This window comes from Pan paniscus, chromosome 8 (assembly GCF_029289425.2).
Source record: "Pan paniscus chromosome 8, NHGRI_mPanPan1-v2.0_pri, whole genome shotgun sequence".
NCBI classification, from domain to species: domain Eukaryota; kingdom Metazoa; phylum Chordata; class Mammalia; order Primates; family Hominidae; genus Pan; species Pan paniscus.
Window position 1 is genome coordinate 62019130 of NC_073257.2, and position 18636 is coordinate 62037765.

Genomic DNA, 18636 nt, shown 5'->3' on the forward strand with positions numbered 1-18636 from the left:
AAGGGCACCAAGGTCCCTGTGTCTAAGATTGCCCATGTGGGGCTGCACACGGCCAGCCTCCATGAGGCACTCGCTACACAGGTGCTCCTTTGGTCCTTCCAGCCCTACTTATCCCTCCCTATTGTGTCTTCCAATTTCACAGACCAGGACGCCAAGGCTGGAAAGAGCAGGGTCCTGCCTGGTAAGCAGCACAGCAGTGGGCTCAGAGCCAGGAGCATCTCACTTTCCCCCCAAGCTACTGCCTGGATTTCCAGGGATGCTGACGCTGTGAGGCCCAGCGTGGAGCCTACATGCTCACCTGGTTGTTGACAACGACGTGCACGGTACCATTGGTCGTGTAGGAGGGCAGGTCGCTCAGGTGGAAGGTCTCATATACCACGCCCTGGCCAGCAAAGGCGGCGTCCCCATGAACCAGGATGGACATGACCTGCAGGGCAGGTGTGAGCCAGGAGGGGCTGCGTGCCCCAGCCCATGTAGCCCAGCCGGCGCCTGTACTGTGGAGACCCAGGGTCCAGCCCAGCCCTCTGGGCCCACCCTGAAGGGCCCAGGTCCTCTGGGTTCCCCCAGGTGAGCTCACCTTCTTGCCCTGGGCATCTCCACGGTAGAACTGCTCTGCCTTTGTCTTCCCCTGCACCACAGGGTCCACTGCCTCCAGGTGGGAGGGGTTGGCAACCAGCGACAGAGTGATGTTCCGGTTGGTGACGCGGTTGATCCTCTCATGGTACATGCCCAGGTGGTACTTGACATCCCCGGAGCCCTGAAGGTGGAGATGGGAACATGATGGATCCTCCCCTCCCACATCAGACAGGCAGATACACAGGCAGGCACTGCAGCCCACAGTCAGGCTGGCACATTCCCCCGATCCCACTGCCTCAGAGGGCCAAGCTGTCTCTGACCCCTCTCTCCTCATCACACTGCCCCTCCTCACTGGCCTGAGGGAGGAAGGCAGGGACCCCAGGCCTTGGCTCAGAGCCTCTCTGTACACTGACCATGGATCAGGAGAGCACAAGAGTGGGGAAGGCCATCAAGCAGCGGGGAAGGCAGGGAGAGAAGGGCAGTGCCTAGGCATCAGCGCAGAGACCCTCGGCCAGGCCACCAGCAAACTCTGAAGCTGAATCCCCTGACTCCTCACACCAATGGTAGCAATGAGGGACACACAACATTTTATGACCCTGAAGCAAGGAAGACTTACAGCATTCTACACAATATCCTAACACCAGAAAACACAAAAGACACCTAAATTCTAACAAATTTGCCATGGGGGAGCAAACCCACGCCCAGCGATAGGGGAAACAAATCAAGCTGAGAAAAATATTCATAAACAAATGCAGGCAAAGGGCAAATTCCCTCAATGTACAAAACACTTTTACAAATCAGGAAGATAAAGCCCAAAAACTCCATAGGAAAATGAGCAAAAGCCACAAGCAGGAATTTACAGAAAAATATGAATGGCTCAAAAGCATGTGAAAAGATAAGCAACTGAATTCATAACAAAGAAATGCATTACAACAAAATCCTCTTTTGAACCTATTATATCGGCAAAGATGAAAGGATTCGAGAGCGTGTGGGAGGAAGTGGGGTGGGGGCTCTGGCACCATCACACACTGTGGATGGGCTCGCTGACATCTGCCAGCTCCTGGGAGGGTCGTTCAGTCCCACCCCCGTAGCTCCAGCCACTGCACTGCTCGGACACCATCTAACAGATAAACTCGCTCACACATGTGCAAGGACCCTCATTAGAACAACCCAATGTCCAGCACAAGGGATGCTTTAGCTGTAAGAAGCCTGGGGTGCCCATGTGTGCAGGCAGGAAACAATGACAACTTGTTAAGTGAAAACTGCAAGGTGCCACCCGGTGTCACGGCTATGCCCATGGCCTCTTAGAAATAAGGTTGCACTGGAAAAAGAGGTTGGTTTGTATCAGCATGAAATGTTTCTAGAAGTACACACCTAAACACAACAGAAGCACACAAACAAAATTGGCCACAAGAATGGAGTCTCACTGAGGAACATATTCTCATTGTATAAGCTTTGTTCTGTTTTGTTGTTTTCACAATGATCAAATTTCTTTTTCAGTTGAAAAAAAATAGTAATTTCATTTTAAACATCCTTTGGCCAAGTTTTCCACTATACACACAGGTCATCTTTGACTCACTGCAACCATTCTCGGGCATGCGCTTTTATCCCTGTTTTACGGAAGAGCAAAGTGAGGCTTAGAAGGCTGAAGGTGCTAGAACAAAAGGAACAGGATGTCAGAAAGACCTGGGATAGGAGCCAGTAGGTATGGGTCCACACACACACACACACACACACACACACACACACACACACACACGGCAGCAGGCTGGAGACAGCAGGAGAGATAGTCCTGAGGGCAAAGGGACACAGAGGAGGGAGTGACAGGCTCATTGCCCAGGGGACCCAGAGAGCCACCGAAAGGGAAGATGGGCAGGACTTTGAAAGAGGCTAGGCAGTGGCTGGAAGGGGTGGCTCCATGCCTGTAATCCCAGCACTTTGGGAGGCCGAGGCAGGCAGATCACCTGAGGCCAGGAGTTCAAGACCAGCCTGACCAACATGGCAAAACCCCATCTCTACTAAAAATACAAAAATTAGCCGGGCGTGGTGGCGCATGCCTGTAATCTCAGCTACTTGGAAGGTTGAGGCAGGATAATCGCTTGAACCCAGGAGGCAGAGGTTGCAGTGAGCCAAGATCATGCCATTGCACTCCAGCCTGGGCAACAAGAGCAAAACCCCATCTCAAAAAGAAAAGGAAAGAAAGAGGCTAGGCAGTATGGGCTGAAGGCCTGGCCAAGGCCTCCCGGGGAGGGGGTGGGAGCAGGAACATTTCCTCAGCAGGTCGATGGGTACGGAAAACCATCCTCACCTCCCAAGGCTCTGCTGGGCAAACAAATGAGCAAGGGAGTCATTCCTGGCTGGTGGACAGGACTTTGGACATGGAGGCACAGCCACATGAGCAGAACTGAGCAACTTCCAGCAAGCCTTTGCATCTCTGGGCTTCAGTTTCCCTAGCTCAAAACAGGGAGGTTGACCCAGATTATCTGAGGGCCCTCCCAGCTACCAGAGACTGCAGCCCTTGCTCCAAAAAGCCTTAGGGTCCTCAGGCAAACACCCAGCCTCTCTCCTGCAGGCTTCTCCAATGCATCCATCTTAAGGTTTATCTCAGCCCGGAAGCTCCCGGCTCAGCCCCTCCACAGTCCACCTCCCAAACACCCAGCTCTCCAAGGGTGCCGGGACCTGGGCATGGCACCCACCTCGTCCGCCGCCTCCAGCTTGGGGTCAAACTGGCAGAAGATCTGCTCCAGGTCCTTGCGGATCACGTTGGCCAGCACGTTCAGCCTTCCCCTGGAGCCAGAGGGGCCGGGCTCTCACCTGGCAAAGCCCGCAGGCCTCAGGGTTCCCTCCCCCACTGTGGAGGCCTGGCCTCGCCTAATACAGCCCCTTCGTGCCCAGAGCCCTCCTCAGACCACCCAATCACCAGGCACCATCCTCTCCTGCTGCTGTAATGGCCCGAGGCCTAAAGCCCCATGCTTCCTTGCTGCCTCAGGCCACTGGGCCAGCTCTGCCTAACTCTCTGACCAGACACTGGGCATTCCCAGGCCCCCCATGACAGACAAACCCCAAAGTCCTGGCAGGCCAGCCACGGATGGGGACCCCTGCACCATGCATTTGGATGCCCTCATGCTGATGTGGCCCTGGGCTAGTCCAACCACAAGCAGCTCTCTGGTCACGGGAAAAGCCCAGGGCCCTTCCCACAGGCCACTCAGCAGGACCCATGGCCACAGACGTCTCCGTCCCCCAGGGTGCATTCCCCTTCCTGCTTCCCCACAGGCTCCAGCTCAGAGGTAACGCCCCACTGCTGAGCAAGCCTCCCAGATCTTCATCAAGGTCAAGGGAACACGCAGTCAGCTTGCAGCCAGGTCAGAGACCCTCGGCTCACCTCCACAGACCTCCCTGTGGGGGACACAACCCGGGAACAACTGCCCAGGCCCTGCCCTCCCTTCCCTGGAAGAAACCCCTCCACCTCTCCTAGTCCACAGGAACCTCAAGAAGTATAGTGTACCCCTTTCTGAAATCTCACCCTTGCTAGGGACAGCGGCAACATGGCCAGGGAGAGAGGGTGCCTGATAACCTGGTTAGCACCCGGCCCCAGGTGACTCTGGCCAAGTAACCGGCAATTTCTGTGATGAGCAGGCCAGGCCCAGGACTCAGAACTTTCCAGGAAACCCACCTCTACCCCCAGGTCCCACCAACACCTCCGCTCTGATTTCCATCTCATCTCTCCCACCTCTGTCGCCTGGGCTGGAGGAGAATGCGCAAGGCACGGCAGGGAGGGGGACCCACCTGTGTGGCATCCCCAAGATGACATTCTCAATCCCCATCTCGCTGGATTTGTCGATGATGGTCTTGAGGGCAGGAATCATCACTTCACAGCCCTCCAGGCCAAACCGCTTCTCTGAGGACCATTTCCGGGCCAGGAAGTCTTCAAACCTGCTTGGGGAGAGGATGGGAAGAGGAAAGGGAAAGGGATGGAGAGGGAGGGGACTGGGGCTCACAGGGGCTGTTCATGAGTGCTCAGAGCTGAATGCTGAGGACAGAGGAAGTCACAAATCCTCCTTCCACCTACATGGTCCAGGGCCCACCATGGATACACCTGTCTCACCCAGCAAAGGAACACAGCGTTAGGGGAAGCTAGGCATCTTCCCAGCTGAACCAAACGCCTCTGCCTACACCCCTTCCCAGCTGCCGCCCTCTCTCTTCCTCATAGCCAAGCTCCTCCAACAGGCCACTGCCCACCCACTCCTAGCCCACTACCCTCCTGCCACACTCCAAGGGCTCTCTTCGCCAAGTCCCAAAGATCTCCACCCAGCCAGATCCAAACTCCAGCCTGCACCTCGCTGCTCAGGAATCCACTTTGCATCCAGCAGCTGAGTCAGGTGCTCCCCCAGCCCCTGCAGCCCTGGGGGACCCAGCTTCAGAAAAGTCCAGTGAACAGACAGGTGGTGTGGCCACACTCACTCCACACCAGGGATAATTTTCTGCCCAAACGTTCCCACAGCCACTTCCCGCCACTTCTGGCCTTGCTCAGTGTCCCCGCTCTCTTGTTCTCCTAGAGCCTCATCCCTGCCCACCTGACCTGCTCTGCCTTGGGCCAGCTCTTGGCCAAACTGCCTAAACACCTGGTCCCAACTCTCCTCCCTGCAGCCAGTGGTGAGGCCGATCCAGTCCTGCCTTCCTGTGGCACCCTCCTGCTCTCTTAGGCAGGGTGTGGGACGTCTCATAGAGCCCTGGAGCAGGACCTCCAGCCACTTGGCCCTCCAGGTGGTGCCAACCTCATGGAGCGCACTAGCCGGGCCAGCAGGGTCCGCTTCTCCTCGCTAGAGAACTGCATCACACCAGGGGTCTCAAACTTCTGCCGGATCCACTGGCACTGCTCCACATCGTTGATGAACATGAACTCCAGGCCAATGTGCTGGCAGTAGGTGTTCTGGGGAGACACATTGGGACCCCATGAGGAGCGGGGAAGAGGGACGGCTGACATCCCTGCTGTCTAGAACAAAAAAGACAGTGCCTTCCCGTCCTCTGGCAAGCTCCAAAGAGCTGCTTCAGCTGCACCCCACACACCCGCCTGTGCTCACCTCCAGGCGCCGAATGATCTCCCGCAGAGAGAGGGTGTTTTCAGAGCCCCCAATGAAGGTGGTTGTCGGCAGCTGGAACTCCTTATCAAGGTCAGCCTCCTGCAGGTCATAGAAGGCTGGAGAAGGAGGCGTGGCCGAGCCCCGGGCAGCAGAGTGGAGGGAGGGAGGTCAGGCCCAGGTGGAGCCCCGCAGTCTCACCAGACCTCCCAGTCTCCCCAGTGCCCTCCCTCTGGGTCCAACCTGGGGAGCAGAAGTGAGAGTGAGCCCAGGGAGGCAGGGTGGACAAGCCTCTCAGGCTTGAACACATGGGGCACAAGCTAGGGGAAGTGGCAGGCGTCCTTCTCAGGAACAACAGGCAGTACACAGGCAAGGTAGAAAGGAGGCCCTGTGGGCTGCTCCCCGGGCTCCATGGATTCCCAAGGATCAGGCTGTCCCTAGTGCCCGTGGGCCCCTTACTGGGCCACCCACACAGCACTGCCATGGCCGTCCTGAGGAAGGGTCTTACCCAGTTTATCAATGGTTGTGATCAAGTCTGAGGGCACAAAGGAGTCCAGGTCTGCATCCAGAATGCCCAGGGGGTCCAGCTGGGCCACATGGTGACCCCGGATCTGGGAGGAGGGCAAAGAGCAGGGTGGGGCTGGGACCCAGCTGGACAGACCTTCTCCAGGGTAAGGCTCTGGGCCCCAGCCCCTCTCTTCCCATTTCCGAATGTTAAGCTTCCCCATGTCTCTGCCCTGCAGCTACTTCACTGCTGCCTGCGAGACCCCAGCCACAGCCAGTAAGGTGGCAGGAGCTCAACCTGGTTTAGAAGTACAACATGCATGGGCAAAAACAGGAAAAAGACCTATGCACAAAGGTGTTCACTGCGGTGCTACTAGTAATAGTGAAATTCTAGAAACTTCCCCACTGTCTATCAGCAGGAGACTGGCGCATGGATATGGGCGATCCACACAGCGGAGCACTCCAGAGCCATTAAAAGGAAGAAGAAAAATCCCCATCTGATACTACAAGGTAGTCTCCAAAAAATATTGTTAAGCAAAAAAGCAAATTCTAGCAAAGTGTGTATGGTGAACTACACATTATCTAATAAAAAGGAGACACAAATAAATATATGCATTAGAAGGGCAAATCATAAAATTAAAAAAACCATAACATAAGAAAAATTATCATCTAGGGGAGGGGACAAAATAGGATAGAGAGGCAGGGCTAGGAGCCAGATTTTTAAGAACTTATCTTACTTTGAAGATTTGACTTTCAAACCTTGTAAATATTTTACATTCTTATAAAACAAAATTAAGTCTTAAAAATTGAAAGTGAAATGAACCAAATGAATAAATATGTCCACTTAGTGGCATAAATACAGAGAGAAACCATTCCAATTGACTAATGGAACATTCCCTAAAGACAAACAGAAAAAAATTCATAAAGCCTTTTTTATTACCAGTCAATCGTAATAGTGTTAGAATTGTTATGCTGGCTGGGCACAGTGGCTCACACCTGTAATCCTAGCACTTTGGGAGGCTAAGATGGGTGGATCACCTGAGGTCAAGAGTTCAAGACCAGCCTGACCAACATGATGAAACCCCATCTCTACTAAAAATACAAAATTAGCTGGGCGTGGCGGCACATGCCTGTAATCCCAGCTACTTGGGAGGATGAGGCAGGAGAATCGCTTGAATCTGGGAAGTGGAGGCTGCAGTGAGCTGAGGTCGCACCACTGCGCTCTAGCCTGGGCTACAAGGAGAAACTCCATCTCAAAAAAAAAAAAAAAAAAAAGAACTGTTATTCTAAGATTGTTGCATGTGAGCTCTGGGAAATCAAACAAGCCATTGTACTGGCATCTTTGAGAACCTCTATTTTTGACATTTCTAAAGGCAATGTTGCCATAAGATTGACAGGGTCAAGGACAAACCCCAAATCCCACATTTGTAGCACGTTAGAAGCATCAGTATAAACCCTTTCCTGGCTCTGATTCCTGAAAGGGCCCAGAAGTAATGATCAAACCAATAGCAGGAAACAGCCAGAGACCTGGACGGTTCTGGAATAGGCAGAAATGTACAAGCTGAGCTTGAAGCATCTTGTTATACCAACATCAAGGCAGTGTTCAAATACCACAAGTGCTGGGAATAAGGACAAGTTTTGAGCAACTATAAGGACAGTATACCTACAGCAGATTGAAACTCATCAAATATGTTTATATTCATGCATTCACATGAATCCAAAAAAAAGAAGATAAACTTTCATTAGTCACTTTTGGAGTGTGCTAGGGAATCACCTCATAATTTTGAAAATCACTGAATAAAAGAAAAAAATAAAGCAGTGATCCTGTCTTTCCTACACAATCTGCACCTCAGGATAAACAGAGTTAACAAATGGAAGTTTCTCCTGATAGTGGGACTTCAGTTAATAAAGAAGGGAAAACAGAACTGGCATATCACCATTTTTGCAACCCCTAGTGAGTTAATGGATCTAGGAAATCACTATCCACAGCTGCTAACTGCTCAAGTGCCATCACCATCACCACCAGGAAGCTGATTTTGAAAAAAAAAAAATCAAATGTCTATGGGATCGAGCCTCTAGATCTAATTGTCAAAGTACAGAAATTACATGGGACAATGGGACAGATGAAATGACATCATGAGGAAGCCATCAGCAAAATCCAGACTTGGGAAAACCCTACAGGACAAACCACCTGGTTTTTCCACATCATAAAAAGAAACAGAGGGAACCTGCAAAGTACAAGAGACGTAAGAGCCACTTTAGCCTATTGCAACCTGTGGATTTAGCTGGATCCTGCTTCAAAGAAGCAGTAAAAAGAAAGCACAGGCTGGGTGCAATGGCTCACGCTGTAATCCCAGCACTTTGGGAGGCCAAGGCGGGCAGATCACTTGAGGTCAGGAATTCAAGACCAGCCTGGCCAACATGGTGAAACCCCGTCTCCACTGAAAACACAAAAATCAGCCAGGCGTGGTGGCAAGCACCTGTAATCCCAGCTACTCAGGAGGCTGAGCCAGGAGAATCACTTGACCACGTGGGGCAGAGGTTACAGTGAGTCGAGACTGCATCACTGCACTCCAGTCTGGGTGACAGAGTAAAACTCCATCTAAAAAGAAAAAAAGAAAAAAAGAAAGCACAGGACAAAAGGCAAACACAAATGTCAACTGCATATTTGATATTAGGCATTATTATGTTTAGATGTGATAATGGTATCATGGCACATTTTTTAAGAAGCCCTTTTCTCTAGACATACACAAAGAAATGTTCAATGAATGAAATGCTATATCTGGGATCTGCCTCAAGATAATCAGCAGTGAGCGGGGGCTAAGGGGGAAATTGATGAAACAAGGCTGGCCATGATTGATGGGTGGTGGGCTCACTGCACTATCCTTCTGCCTTTTATATGTTTGAAAATGCTTATAATAATACAGTGTTTTTTTTTTTCAGCACAGTGTGCAGGTGATTCTAACCACAGCTGTGCCTGCTACTCGCCTGTAAGGGGCTGCAGCCCTCCTGGTGGGAGCTCATCCACACCAGGCACAAGAGAGTAACACACCTGAATCCAGAAGCCACCCTGCCAGGAAAACTCTCTAATGCCTCGTCTTGGTTAATCAAAGAACAAAGAGCTACTGAAGGGCTGAGATCTGTGCTTAGAAGATAAGGCCCTCGGGCAGCACCCTGAACGTTTCCCTGTATTTAATATACAGTTTTACATCCTTGTTCTTCATTTTTGAAGTCAAGGGTTAGATCACTGTCTGCTTCTTTCAGCCAGCCAGGAAAGACACAATACACAATAGCTGCTGTTTGCTCCTAGGTGGCCCACAATTGATGGGTCCTCAGGCCAGAAGGGAACCCAACCCTGCTCACCTTCCCTCTTCCATCCCCAGGTGGGTGGTGTACAGGGAACTCTGTTCCATCCCACAGACTGGGCAGCTCATTCAGAGGCAAAGCATCATTTCCATTTGCTAATGCCCCCCTGTACCCTAGCCTTGCTGTGGCTTGCTGCTGCCTCACATTTCCCTGACGGAATACCTCCTGCCAGCAGTTCCCAGAGATATTCCAAATGATTACGCTTGTTATGGCCTGAACACCGCAGCAGTCCTCCAATTAGTCCTGTCTGGTCAAGACCAAAAACACAGACCATCACTGGGACTCTGACAGAGCAGGGGCCCAGCATGGGAGAGCCTAAGTCTCCAGGAGGAGCAACTGGTGGGGGAGAATTGTTTACTGAACCATTCATTCCATAAACATGAATTAGGCACCTGCTGTATCAGTCCCTGTTCTCCCAGGATGCCCATTCTAGAGGAGAAAACAGAATTAACAAGGGTTAATCTACTCACCCCTCATTCAACAGGCTTTGGAATTGATCCCTTACTAAGTGCTCCTCCACGTACTCGGGGCATGGTGTGTGCAAGGAACAGACCACAAGGACACAAGTCAGTATGCACAAAAAAAAATTCAAGCAGGTGGTAAGTGCTCTGAATGGTGATGTGGCAAAGACTGGCTAGAGGAGTAGGTGCCGCTCAGTAGAGGACAAGGAGAAGGGCTCTCTGGGGAGATGATGTTGGAGCTGAGACCCCTTCCCTTCAGTGCCTGGCCACACCCCAGGAGCCAGTGCAGCCTCCCAGGCTGTGCCTCAGCTGCCCCTCACCTGGTAGGCCCGGATCAGGGACTGCACAGCCAGGTGGTCCTCCACCAATTTGCTGGTCTTGGTCCGACTTGAGACTGCAGACCTGCTCTCATGGACAACAGAAGGGGGCCGTGGCTGAGCAGAGCCAGAAAAGGCTTCCTCGCTGGCTTCCCTGAAGAAGCTGTCCCAGGACTAGGCAGGGCAGAAACAAGAACGCAGCCAGGTCAGGGCCTGGGAAGACTCAGGGGTAGCCCAGGCTGGGGCCCCAGGGAGTGTCAGGTCTTCCTTGAGGACCACAGCTCTCAGGGCCTTCCCAGGGTGCCTAGATGTACATACAACGATGTTCCCTGCAGAACTGTTTACAAAAATTGACAATGTGAAAACAACCTACATGGCTATCCATAGAAAACTGGCTAAATAACGATTTTACATTTAGAATCTGGAAGATTACACAGTCTTTTAAAAAGGTGCTTTCAGTATTGTGGATATGGAATATTGCCAAGATACGTTTTAAAGTGAATGAAGCAGAAGAGGATGTATGGCTGCTACTCTCTGTGTAGAAGCAAAAAGCAGATGTGAACACACACAGGCATTTGCATGTGTTTTCCAGAAGAACAATGTAAAAGCGCTTTCCTCCGTGTACTCCCATACGGCACTGGTGGGAGACTCAGTTGGTACAATCCCCATGGAAAGCAACTTGGCAATACCCATCAAAATTATACACAGCCACTCCTGGACCCAACTATTCCACTTTGGGGAATTTACCCTACAGATAGCTCTGCAGGTGCAAGATGATGAAGGTGTAAGATGATGCACTGCAGCACTGTTCGCCACAGTCAGAGACTAGAAATGAACCAGATGTCCACCAGCAGGAATAGGGGTGGCACATACATGCAATGGAATACTACGCAGCTGGACAGAGTGAATAGTGAGGCTCTTCATGTACTGATATGGAAAGATCTTGGAGATACATCACCAAGCGAAAACAGCAGGGAGCAAAATAGTATGTGTTACAGGTTACTTTTGCGTAAAGGGAGACAAATCCAGAGTTACATTTGCAGTAAGTTTACCTAATGCAAGTCTTGGAAAGGATATAGAGGACACTAAGTTGGGGGACAGTGGGAACTGAGCAGAGGAGGATAGATTAGGAGGGAGCTTTCTGACTGTGTAATTTCTTATACCTTCTGGCTTTGGATCATGTAACTGCACTGCTTTCCACTGCAGGTGAAGGGGTCAGAGAACAACTTCACTTTTCACCCTCCCATCTAATTTAATTTTTTTCTTTACTATCAGCAAGTGTTTATTTTATCAGATCAATACATACACAAACACGTATGTCCCTAATTACATACAAAGGAGCATATGGAGGCAGCAGAGCACGACAAAGGGGCACGGCAGGGCTCAGGTGTGGCTGAGCAGGACGTGGCCAGGGCCTCTCAATCAAAACCACCACCCACTGGCTGATTCAGCAAAGGGAAAGCAACAGGCTTTGATGACTGAGGACTTGAGAGGCAAAGAAACCTGCAGGATCACACAGCAGGCAAGCTGCTTCTCCCCACTGCCCTGCCACAGCCCGGCCCCCGAGGGCTTCCCTCCCTTGCAGTGGCCCAGGGTAGGGTGGGGGTGCTGACCTTGTGGACACTCTGGGGGTTTTCCAACCAGGCGAAGTACATCTCCTCCATGTAACTGGAGCCGCCTCCACCTTTGCTGCTTGGGAAGGTGGCCGGTGGCCCAGAGGACCTGCTGCGCCAGCCAAACACCGGGACGTCATGTGCAGCCAGGAGCCTCGCAGCCTGTACCCCAAGACGGGACGGCAGCAGCCTCAGCTGACTCATTCTGGACACAGGCAATGAAGGAGAGGCATAAATGGCAGGACCAAGACAGGAAGAGGCTCTACCAAGCCACTGTCCGCTCATCAGCACTTGTCATTCCCACTGGGCAGATGGTGCCCACTGGGCAGATGGTGCTGGGCTAGGCAGTGATGAGACTGGGAATGTGACACTCTCCCAGCCCCCTGGGCTTACTGTCTGGTGGAAGCCCCCAGCTCAGTAAACTCTATCAATAGATATCAAACAGCCCTGAGCCCCAGCCCTGCTGTGCCACACTCATCCCAGACCACACTCCTTCCCGGATAGTCCCCAAAGCCTGTGCAGAGACATGAACTCCCCAGGCCCTGCCTCAGGGAGCACCCACCTAGGTCCTGGAGCCCACTCGGAGAGCCACAGGGCAGGTGCAGGGAGTACCACCAAGAAGGAGTGGGTCTCAGGCCCACCACCCTAGAACCAGGGCAGGCAGTCCTCCAGGGGTCAGGTGTGTTGTGCATGGTCAGGGAAAAGCAGGGGCAAAAGCATCCAGTGAGCACAGGTGTCGGGGGTGATAGAGGCACACTATCTCAGGAGGGCTGTGGCTCTAGTCATTGCGACCAAAAGTGACCAGTGACTCCCTGTGACTGCAATCCTGGGCCAGAGTGCCCTCTCTCCCAGGCCCAGCCAGAAGGCTGGTGACACTAGGCCCAACAATAGCCCCACTTCATTGCAGGAAGGGCTAAGGTCTGGAGGGGCAGGAAGAGTAGAATGGAAGGCAGCCCCAGGCCCAGCCCAGTGCCACTCAAGACAGCTAACAGCCCAGGCAGGTACAGACTGGAAGCCCACCCAGACCAGGGGGAACCAGGCCCTGCAGCTCATCTCACCTCACTCTGTCACCTGTGCCTTCCCAGGGAAAATATCTAAATCTTGGGCTTTCAGTGATGGGGGCTTTCTCTATTCCGCAGGCGGTAAGAGTTCTAAGAGCCTCTGCCAATCCTGGAGAACCCCCCAGATATCCCTATCCAGGCAGGCTAGGGGTTGATAGGGCCCACTGAGGTCCCAGATCACCCCATACCCCTGCCACCTCATCCTACACATGATGTGTAAAGTGGGACCTCTGTTCCCCACCCTACAACTGTGAGCAGAACCCCTTCCTCTGCTCCAGCACAGCCACTGCCATAGAGCAGCTCCCCATGAATACCAGCTAATGCCCTCCTGCCCAGACCGCCCAGCTTGTAAGCTGAGTGCAAGGACCACCCCACAAGGGGTCGCCCAGGCGGGAGGAGTCCCCTACCCCTGGACAGCTCAGGCCCCAGAAAATGTGCATTCTGGGGTATAACTGGCTTCCAAGTACTGCCCAGGCCAGGCCCTGAGCCAATGCTCCTGGTCAGGTGTGCTCAGCCAACACCTGTTGCACCCTTCTGCCTCACCCCTGCCATCAGCTCAACCATGTCACCAGAAACTCACTGGCTGGACTTTCCACAAAAGGTCAGGCCCCACCAGAGGGCAGGGCACAGCCCTCCTTCTAACTCACATGAGCCAGAGGAAAGGGGTGATGTCACCTCAATGGAGGGAGGACAGGCTCCTGGGGCAACCAGCAGCAAGCCTGAACAGAGAAAATTTTCAAAACAAAAAAGATTCCACTGCAGGGAGGAGGGAGGTGAGCTTGGGAGCCTCTGAGTGCCCCCAAGTTTCCCTCCCCAATGCTCAGCCCCTGAGGCTTCGGGTCATGTGGCCCAGCCCACGAGCCAGTGATGCCAAGCCCTAGAGCGTGGGGCACTTGGGGCCGGCTCCTCTGGGAGCAGCACCTCTCCAAGTGCCAGGCATGAGCTCTGGGGTCAGGCAGCCAGGGTCCCAACTCCTGTTCCACCTCTGACCATCCTAGAGGCCTGGGCAAAGAGAAGGTCGTGCCAGCCCAGCTGGCCACTGGGCCCAGGAGCTCCTGAAGCATCAGGGAGAATCTTCTAGAGCATCACAAAGAATCCACAACCCAGGACGCTTTATCATCCCCAGTCTATGGCAAAGGAAACTAGATATCAAGACCATCGTCATGGGAATAAACATAATAGGCACCGTCAGGAGCACTGATTCTAGGACAGATACTGTGCTCATTTAATCCTCCCAACATCCCATGGGGTGGGCACTCCTATCAGTTCCACTTTATAAACAGAGAAACTGAGGTGCAAGAGGCTAAGCTGGCTAAGCTGGTGAGTGACAGGGCTGTGTGGGGTTCCAGCGACTATGCCCTGATCACTGCAGTCAATATGTAAGCCAGATTTCTCTTAGCGATGCAGTTCCCATCAGCTGAGCCAGAGCTGCTCCCTCTGCCAGCCCCACTCCCACCCCCACAGGGGAATGGGGCAGTTTGGGCCAGATAGGGACAAAGTCTGGCTGTGTCCAGAATGGCCCGGTGCAGGAACACTGTTTTATAAACACTAAACAGTCTGGGTTGGCCACTGGGCACTGCTGTGACCTTGACCCAGCCTGGCAGGAGAGCAGCCTGCCACCCACCCCCACCTGCATCCCAGCAGGGCATGAGGGCTCAGTATCTAGAGCCAGAGCCCAAGCCAGCCCTACTAGTTCCTGCCCATACAGTCAAGGACAGCAACAAGGAGTGAGAGTCAGGTGCCCTGTGCAACCCCCTGCCCAGTCCAGACTCCAGCAGAGTTGCCCTGGGTATCTCTTGGGGGTCTCTTCTCTGAGGACAAGGTCACACAGCATCCCCAACCCAACCTCAGAACCTCAACCCAACCCCAGAAAACTGCCGACACCATGGCCACTAAGACTCCCACACACACAACCCTGTCTGGGGTGCCCTAGTGAGGACTACTCCCTAATGCACCCATTGCAGAGATCAGTAAACAGAGGCCGGGAAGGGTTCTCCCCAGAGGGCCCTCCAAGCTGGGCAGCAGCAGAGCCTGGATTCTCTCAGCAGCAGGTCTACTCTGACCCCACTTTCTGAGAAGCGGGTGAGCTTTTGCTCAGCAACAAACCGCAATTCTATTTAGATGGGGCCTGTTCCAAGACACTGGGGAGGGGCTGCTAGGGCCTGCTTGAGCCAGGTGGCCGAGGGGCGTCAAAGGGTCTCTCCGGTTCGGCGAATGCGTACTGCAGCCTGCTGTGGCCTCGGGATTACCCCGTCCCCCTCCCACATCTCCCTGGGGGCGGAAGAAGCGCTTCCCATGCAAGCAGCGACCTCAGGCCATGCCGCCCTCTCTCAGGCCTCAGTTTTCTCATCTGTAATCGGAGACCGCGGTTAAAACCGTCTATTAGGCTCCTTGGTAGTCCGAAGCTGCCTATGGGTCCTGCCAGATGCACAGCGCTGACCCTCCCCATCCCCCGCACAGCTCTCGCAGCTCCGGGCCCTCCCCTGGCCACGGAAGGCGCGGGGCAGTCTGAAGTCCTCGGGCTGGAGAAACCCACCGCGAGCACCCGCTCCTCTGCGCAGGACCCTGGACTAGCCGGGTGGTACGCGCGCGATGGGCTGGGGGTCCCGGGGGAGGCCACGGCCAGCCAAGGTCAGAGCCAAGGTCACGGTCTGTTCCTCCTCCCCCTCCCCCCGGCGGGGCCAGACTCAGGGCTGCGGGCAGCGGCGCCCCAGGACCCGGGAGAGAGGAGCTGTGGGGCCGGTCCCCAGGACGGCAGGAGAAGCAGTGGTGCAGGGACCGGGAGGGGGCGGGCCGCCGCGCTCACCGGGCGGGCGGGCAGGGTCCGCGCTGCAGCGAAGTCCGGAGGCTGCAGGTCAGGGGGCTGCGCGGAAGGGGTGCGCGCGCGCCGTGCCAATTACCTGGGTCACGTGACGCAGCCGCCCACGGGCGCGCGCCCCTGAGACTCCGCGCGTCGTGACGTCTCCATGGACGCCCCGCCCCGCTCCTGGCGCTGTCCACGGTGCTGGCGGCCCAGGCCCGAGGTCGCCCACGGCCGAAGGGGGGACTCCTCTCTGAGACCGCAGAACGGGGCTGAGGCCCTGAACCCCGTGTGCTCGTCCTAAAACTAGGACGAAGGTACCAGACGACAAGCAGCCTTTGTGTGTAGCAGAGGATAGGTTTTGTTTTGTCGTCTGTAAAATGGGAATGCTATGAAGTTCCACTATCTTAGGGATGTTTTGAAAAAAAGATGAGATAATGCGTGAAAAGTGCTTACCCCAAATCTGATACACATTTTACCCATTCATCCTCCCACTGATGGTGACCCAGGCTGTCCTCACCACCCCGTGGCCACAAACAAGGCTGCAATGAACTTCTTCATACATATTCCCTTAGGATCCTGCGTGGAACTTTCTCTGGGATAGAGATCAACTTTCTAATTATTATCAGAATAGCAGATGCAATGTCCTGTTATTGTTTTAATCTGTATTTCTCTCGTTATCAACCATTTGCATCTCCCGTTGTTTGTTAGTTTGGGGTTTTTCTGCTGTATTTTTTTCCAGCTTTCTGTTGGGTTTTGTTCTCATTTAAATGCAGGGATTTCTTGTATAGGAACATAACATACCTGTGGTTCAAGTTGCCATCAAATCTCTCCTGGATTATTGCAGCAGCCTCCCAACTGGCTTCTCCGCTTCTACACTTACACTCTTGAATTTTAATCTCAAAACTACAGTATGCACTTCACAAGAATATATTCAAATACATATCAAACCAATTAATATGGTTGCTTGTCGAGGGAGGAGGATGGGGAATGTGGATATGAGGTAATTAATCAATTACCCAGATCACTGCTGACAGAGTGCCATGAAGAAAGGAATACAACTAACTTCTGCACCTGAAGTCTCCCAAAAGTTCTTTATTTGGAGACAGTTAGGGATTCATGTGGTCAAGAATCTTCAGCACTTAACACAGCACTATCATGGTATTTTTCAGTAAATATTTGTTGAATGAATGACTGAGTGAGTAAATGGACACTTGACTTGGATCCTGAAGGATGAGTAAGATTTTATCTGGTGCAGAAGGGCAGGGTTCATTGGGAATTCTTTGGACACAAGCATCAAAAATGACCTGGCTAGCTTCAGCCGAAAACGAGTTGATATGAAGGTTGTATATAAGGCAACTCACAGAATCAGAGGAAAGCTGAAAATTTACTTCAGGAAGCAGGGCTGAGCCATAGAGGAAATGTCTCTTCAAGGCTCTTCTGTTTTTCAAAATTCAAATTCTGGGTGAGAGGCAGTAATGTACTTGCAGTAGAGACGGAGAAAGGTGGCCAGATTTGAGAGACTTACGGGGATCAGCTCCATGGGGTTTAGTGGTTGACCAGATATGAGGGTGGAGACATAGATAACTCACAGGTGTCTGGCTTTAGTGACTTGGACACAGTGGAACTTCTCAGTGAGCTAGGGAAAAGGAGAAGATGCAGTTTGGGGTAATAGTGGAAAAGTTTACAAGTTAGAGTCACCGATTAAGAAAGATGGAAAGCCTGACACAGAGCAGCAGGCAGGAACAAGGCTCTTGCAAATCAAAAGGCTTCAGGGCCTTTCAGCCTTCCAGCCTAATTGGTGTTCTGCTAATTGCATTGATTAAAGCAAACATTTGGGGCAATCAACGCTCCCATGAGGGTGGCTGCCATTCTCAGAAGCCTGAGAGGATTAGTGGCAGTGGCTGTAGGCTTTGCAGAGATCTTCAGAAACAGACAGCTTTTTTTTTCCCCCATGCCTGTGGCGTGTGTGTGTGTGTGTGTGTGTGTGTGTGTGTGTGAGAACATGGAAGTTTTTATTTATTCTAGTTGTATAGAACTTAAATGATACAGAAGGATACAGAACAAAATGTGAAAAGCCCCCTTCCACCTGCCCCAACCTCACCTCTTTTTTTTCCTTCCAGAGATAACTACTGGCCAGTTTGGCAAACATTTTTACAAAATTGTTTATGTATATCCATATGCTTCTACAAACATATACATAAAAACATGAAATGGATCACACTAGAATATAGTTCCACGACTTGTTTCTTTTTTTCCCTTGTCTTGAAGATTTTTATTTAAACTCAGTATGTGTAGGACCACCTCATTCTTTTTCATGGGTATGTTGTATTCATTATAGGGATGTATGGTGACTGTATGTCCCTTCTCTCCCATTGAATGAACATTTCCATTTCTTTTGACATTTACAGAAAAAGAAGAAGAAAAGAGTCCTCCTATATATTCCCTTTAGTACATGGAAAACTACTATGGTAACGTTGATTTCTCTTTCTTTCTTTCTTTCTTTTTTCTTTTTTCTTTTTTTCAAGATGGAGTCTTGCTCTGTCACCAAGGCTAGAGTGCAGTGGCTGGATCTCAGCTCACTGCAACCTCCACCTCCCAGGTTCAAGCAATTCTTCTGCCTCAGCCTCCTGAGTAGCTGGGATTACAGGCTCCCACCACCATGCCTGGCTAATTTTTTTATTTTTAGTAGAGATGGAGTTTCATCATGTTGGCCAGGCTGGTCTTGAACTCCTGACCTCATGATCCCCCACCTTGGCCTCCTGAGTGCTGGGATTATGGGAGTGAGCCACCATGCCCAGCCTGATTTCTAAATTAAGTTTAACAATGGGTCAAAAGATATATATTCTTTGTAGTTTAA

The 18636-nt window shown here is 52.2% G+C and overlaps 1 protein-coding gene across 6 annotated transcripts in view; it reads right to left on the reverse strand.

Moving 5' to 3' along the window:
- OGDHL (oxoglutarate dehydrogenase L) overlaps positions 1 to 15926 on the reverse strand; it is a 28571-nt gene extending 12645 nt beyond the window's left edge. For 2 of the 6 annotated variants that reach the window (XM_034930462.3, XM_055092786.2), the window contains exons 1-10: positions 15783 to 15926; positions 11916 to 12120; positions 10306 to 10476; positions 6163 to 6265; positions 5658 to 5773; positions 5352 to 5506; positions 4363 to 4509; positions 3273 to 3363; positions 578 to 757; positions 299 to 427 (exon numbers count right to left, since the gene is read on the reverse strand). In XM_034930462.3, coding sequence (XP_034786353.1) covers positions 299 to 427; positions 578 to 757; positions 3273 to 3363; positions 4363 to 4509; positions 5352 to 5506; positions 5658 to 5773; positions 6163 to 6265; positions 10306 to 10476; positions 11916 to 12119 — 1296 coding nt within the window. In that variant the 5' untranslated portion in view covers position 12120; positions 15783 to 15926. The remainder of the gene's footprint in view (positions 1 to 298; positions 428 to 577; positions 758 to 3272; positions 3364 to 4362; positions 4510 to 5351; positions 5507 to 5657; positions 5774 to 6162; positions 6266 to 10305; positions 10477 to 11915; positions 12121 to 15782) is intronic. The other 4 variants (XM_034930460.3, XM_034930457.3, XM_014343700.5 and 1 more) reach the window with 3 other exon arrangements.
- Positions 15927 to 18636: the final 2710 nt, after the last annotated feature.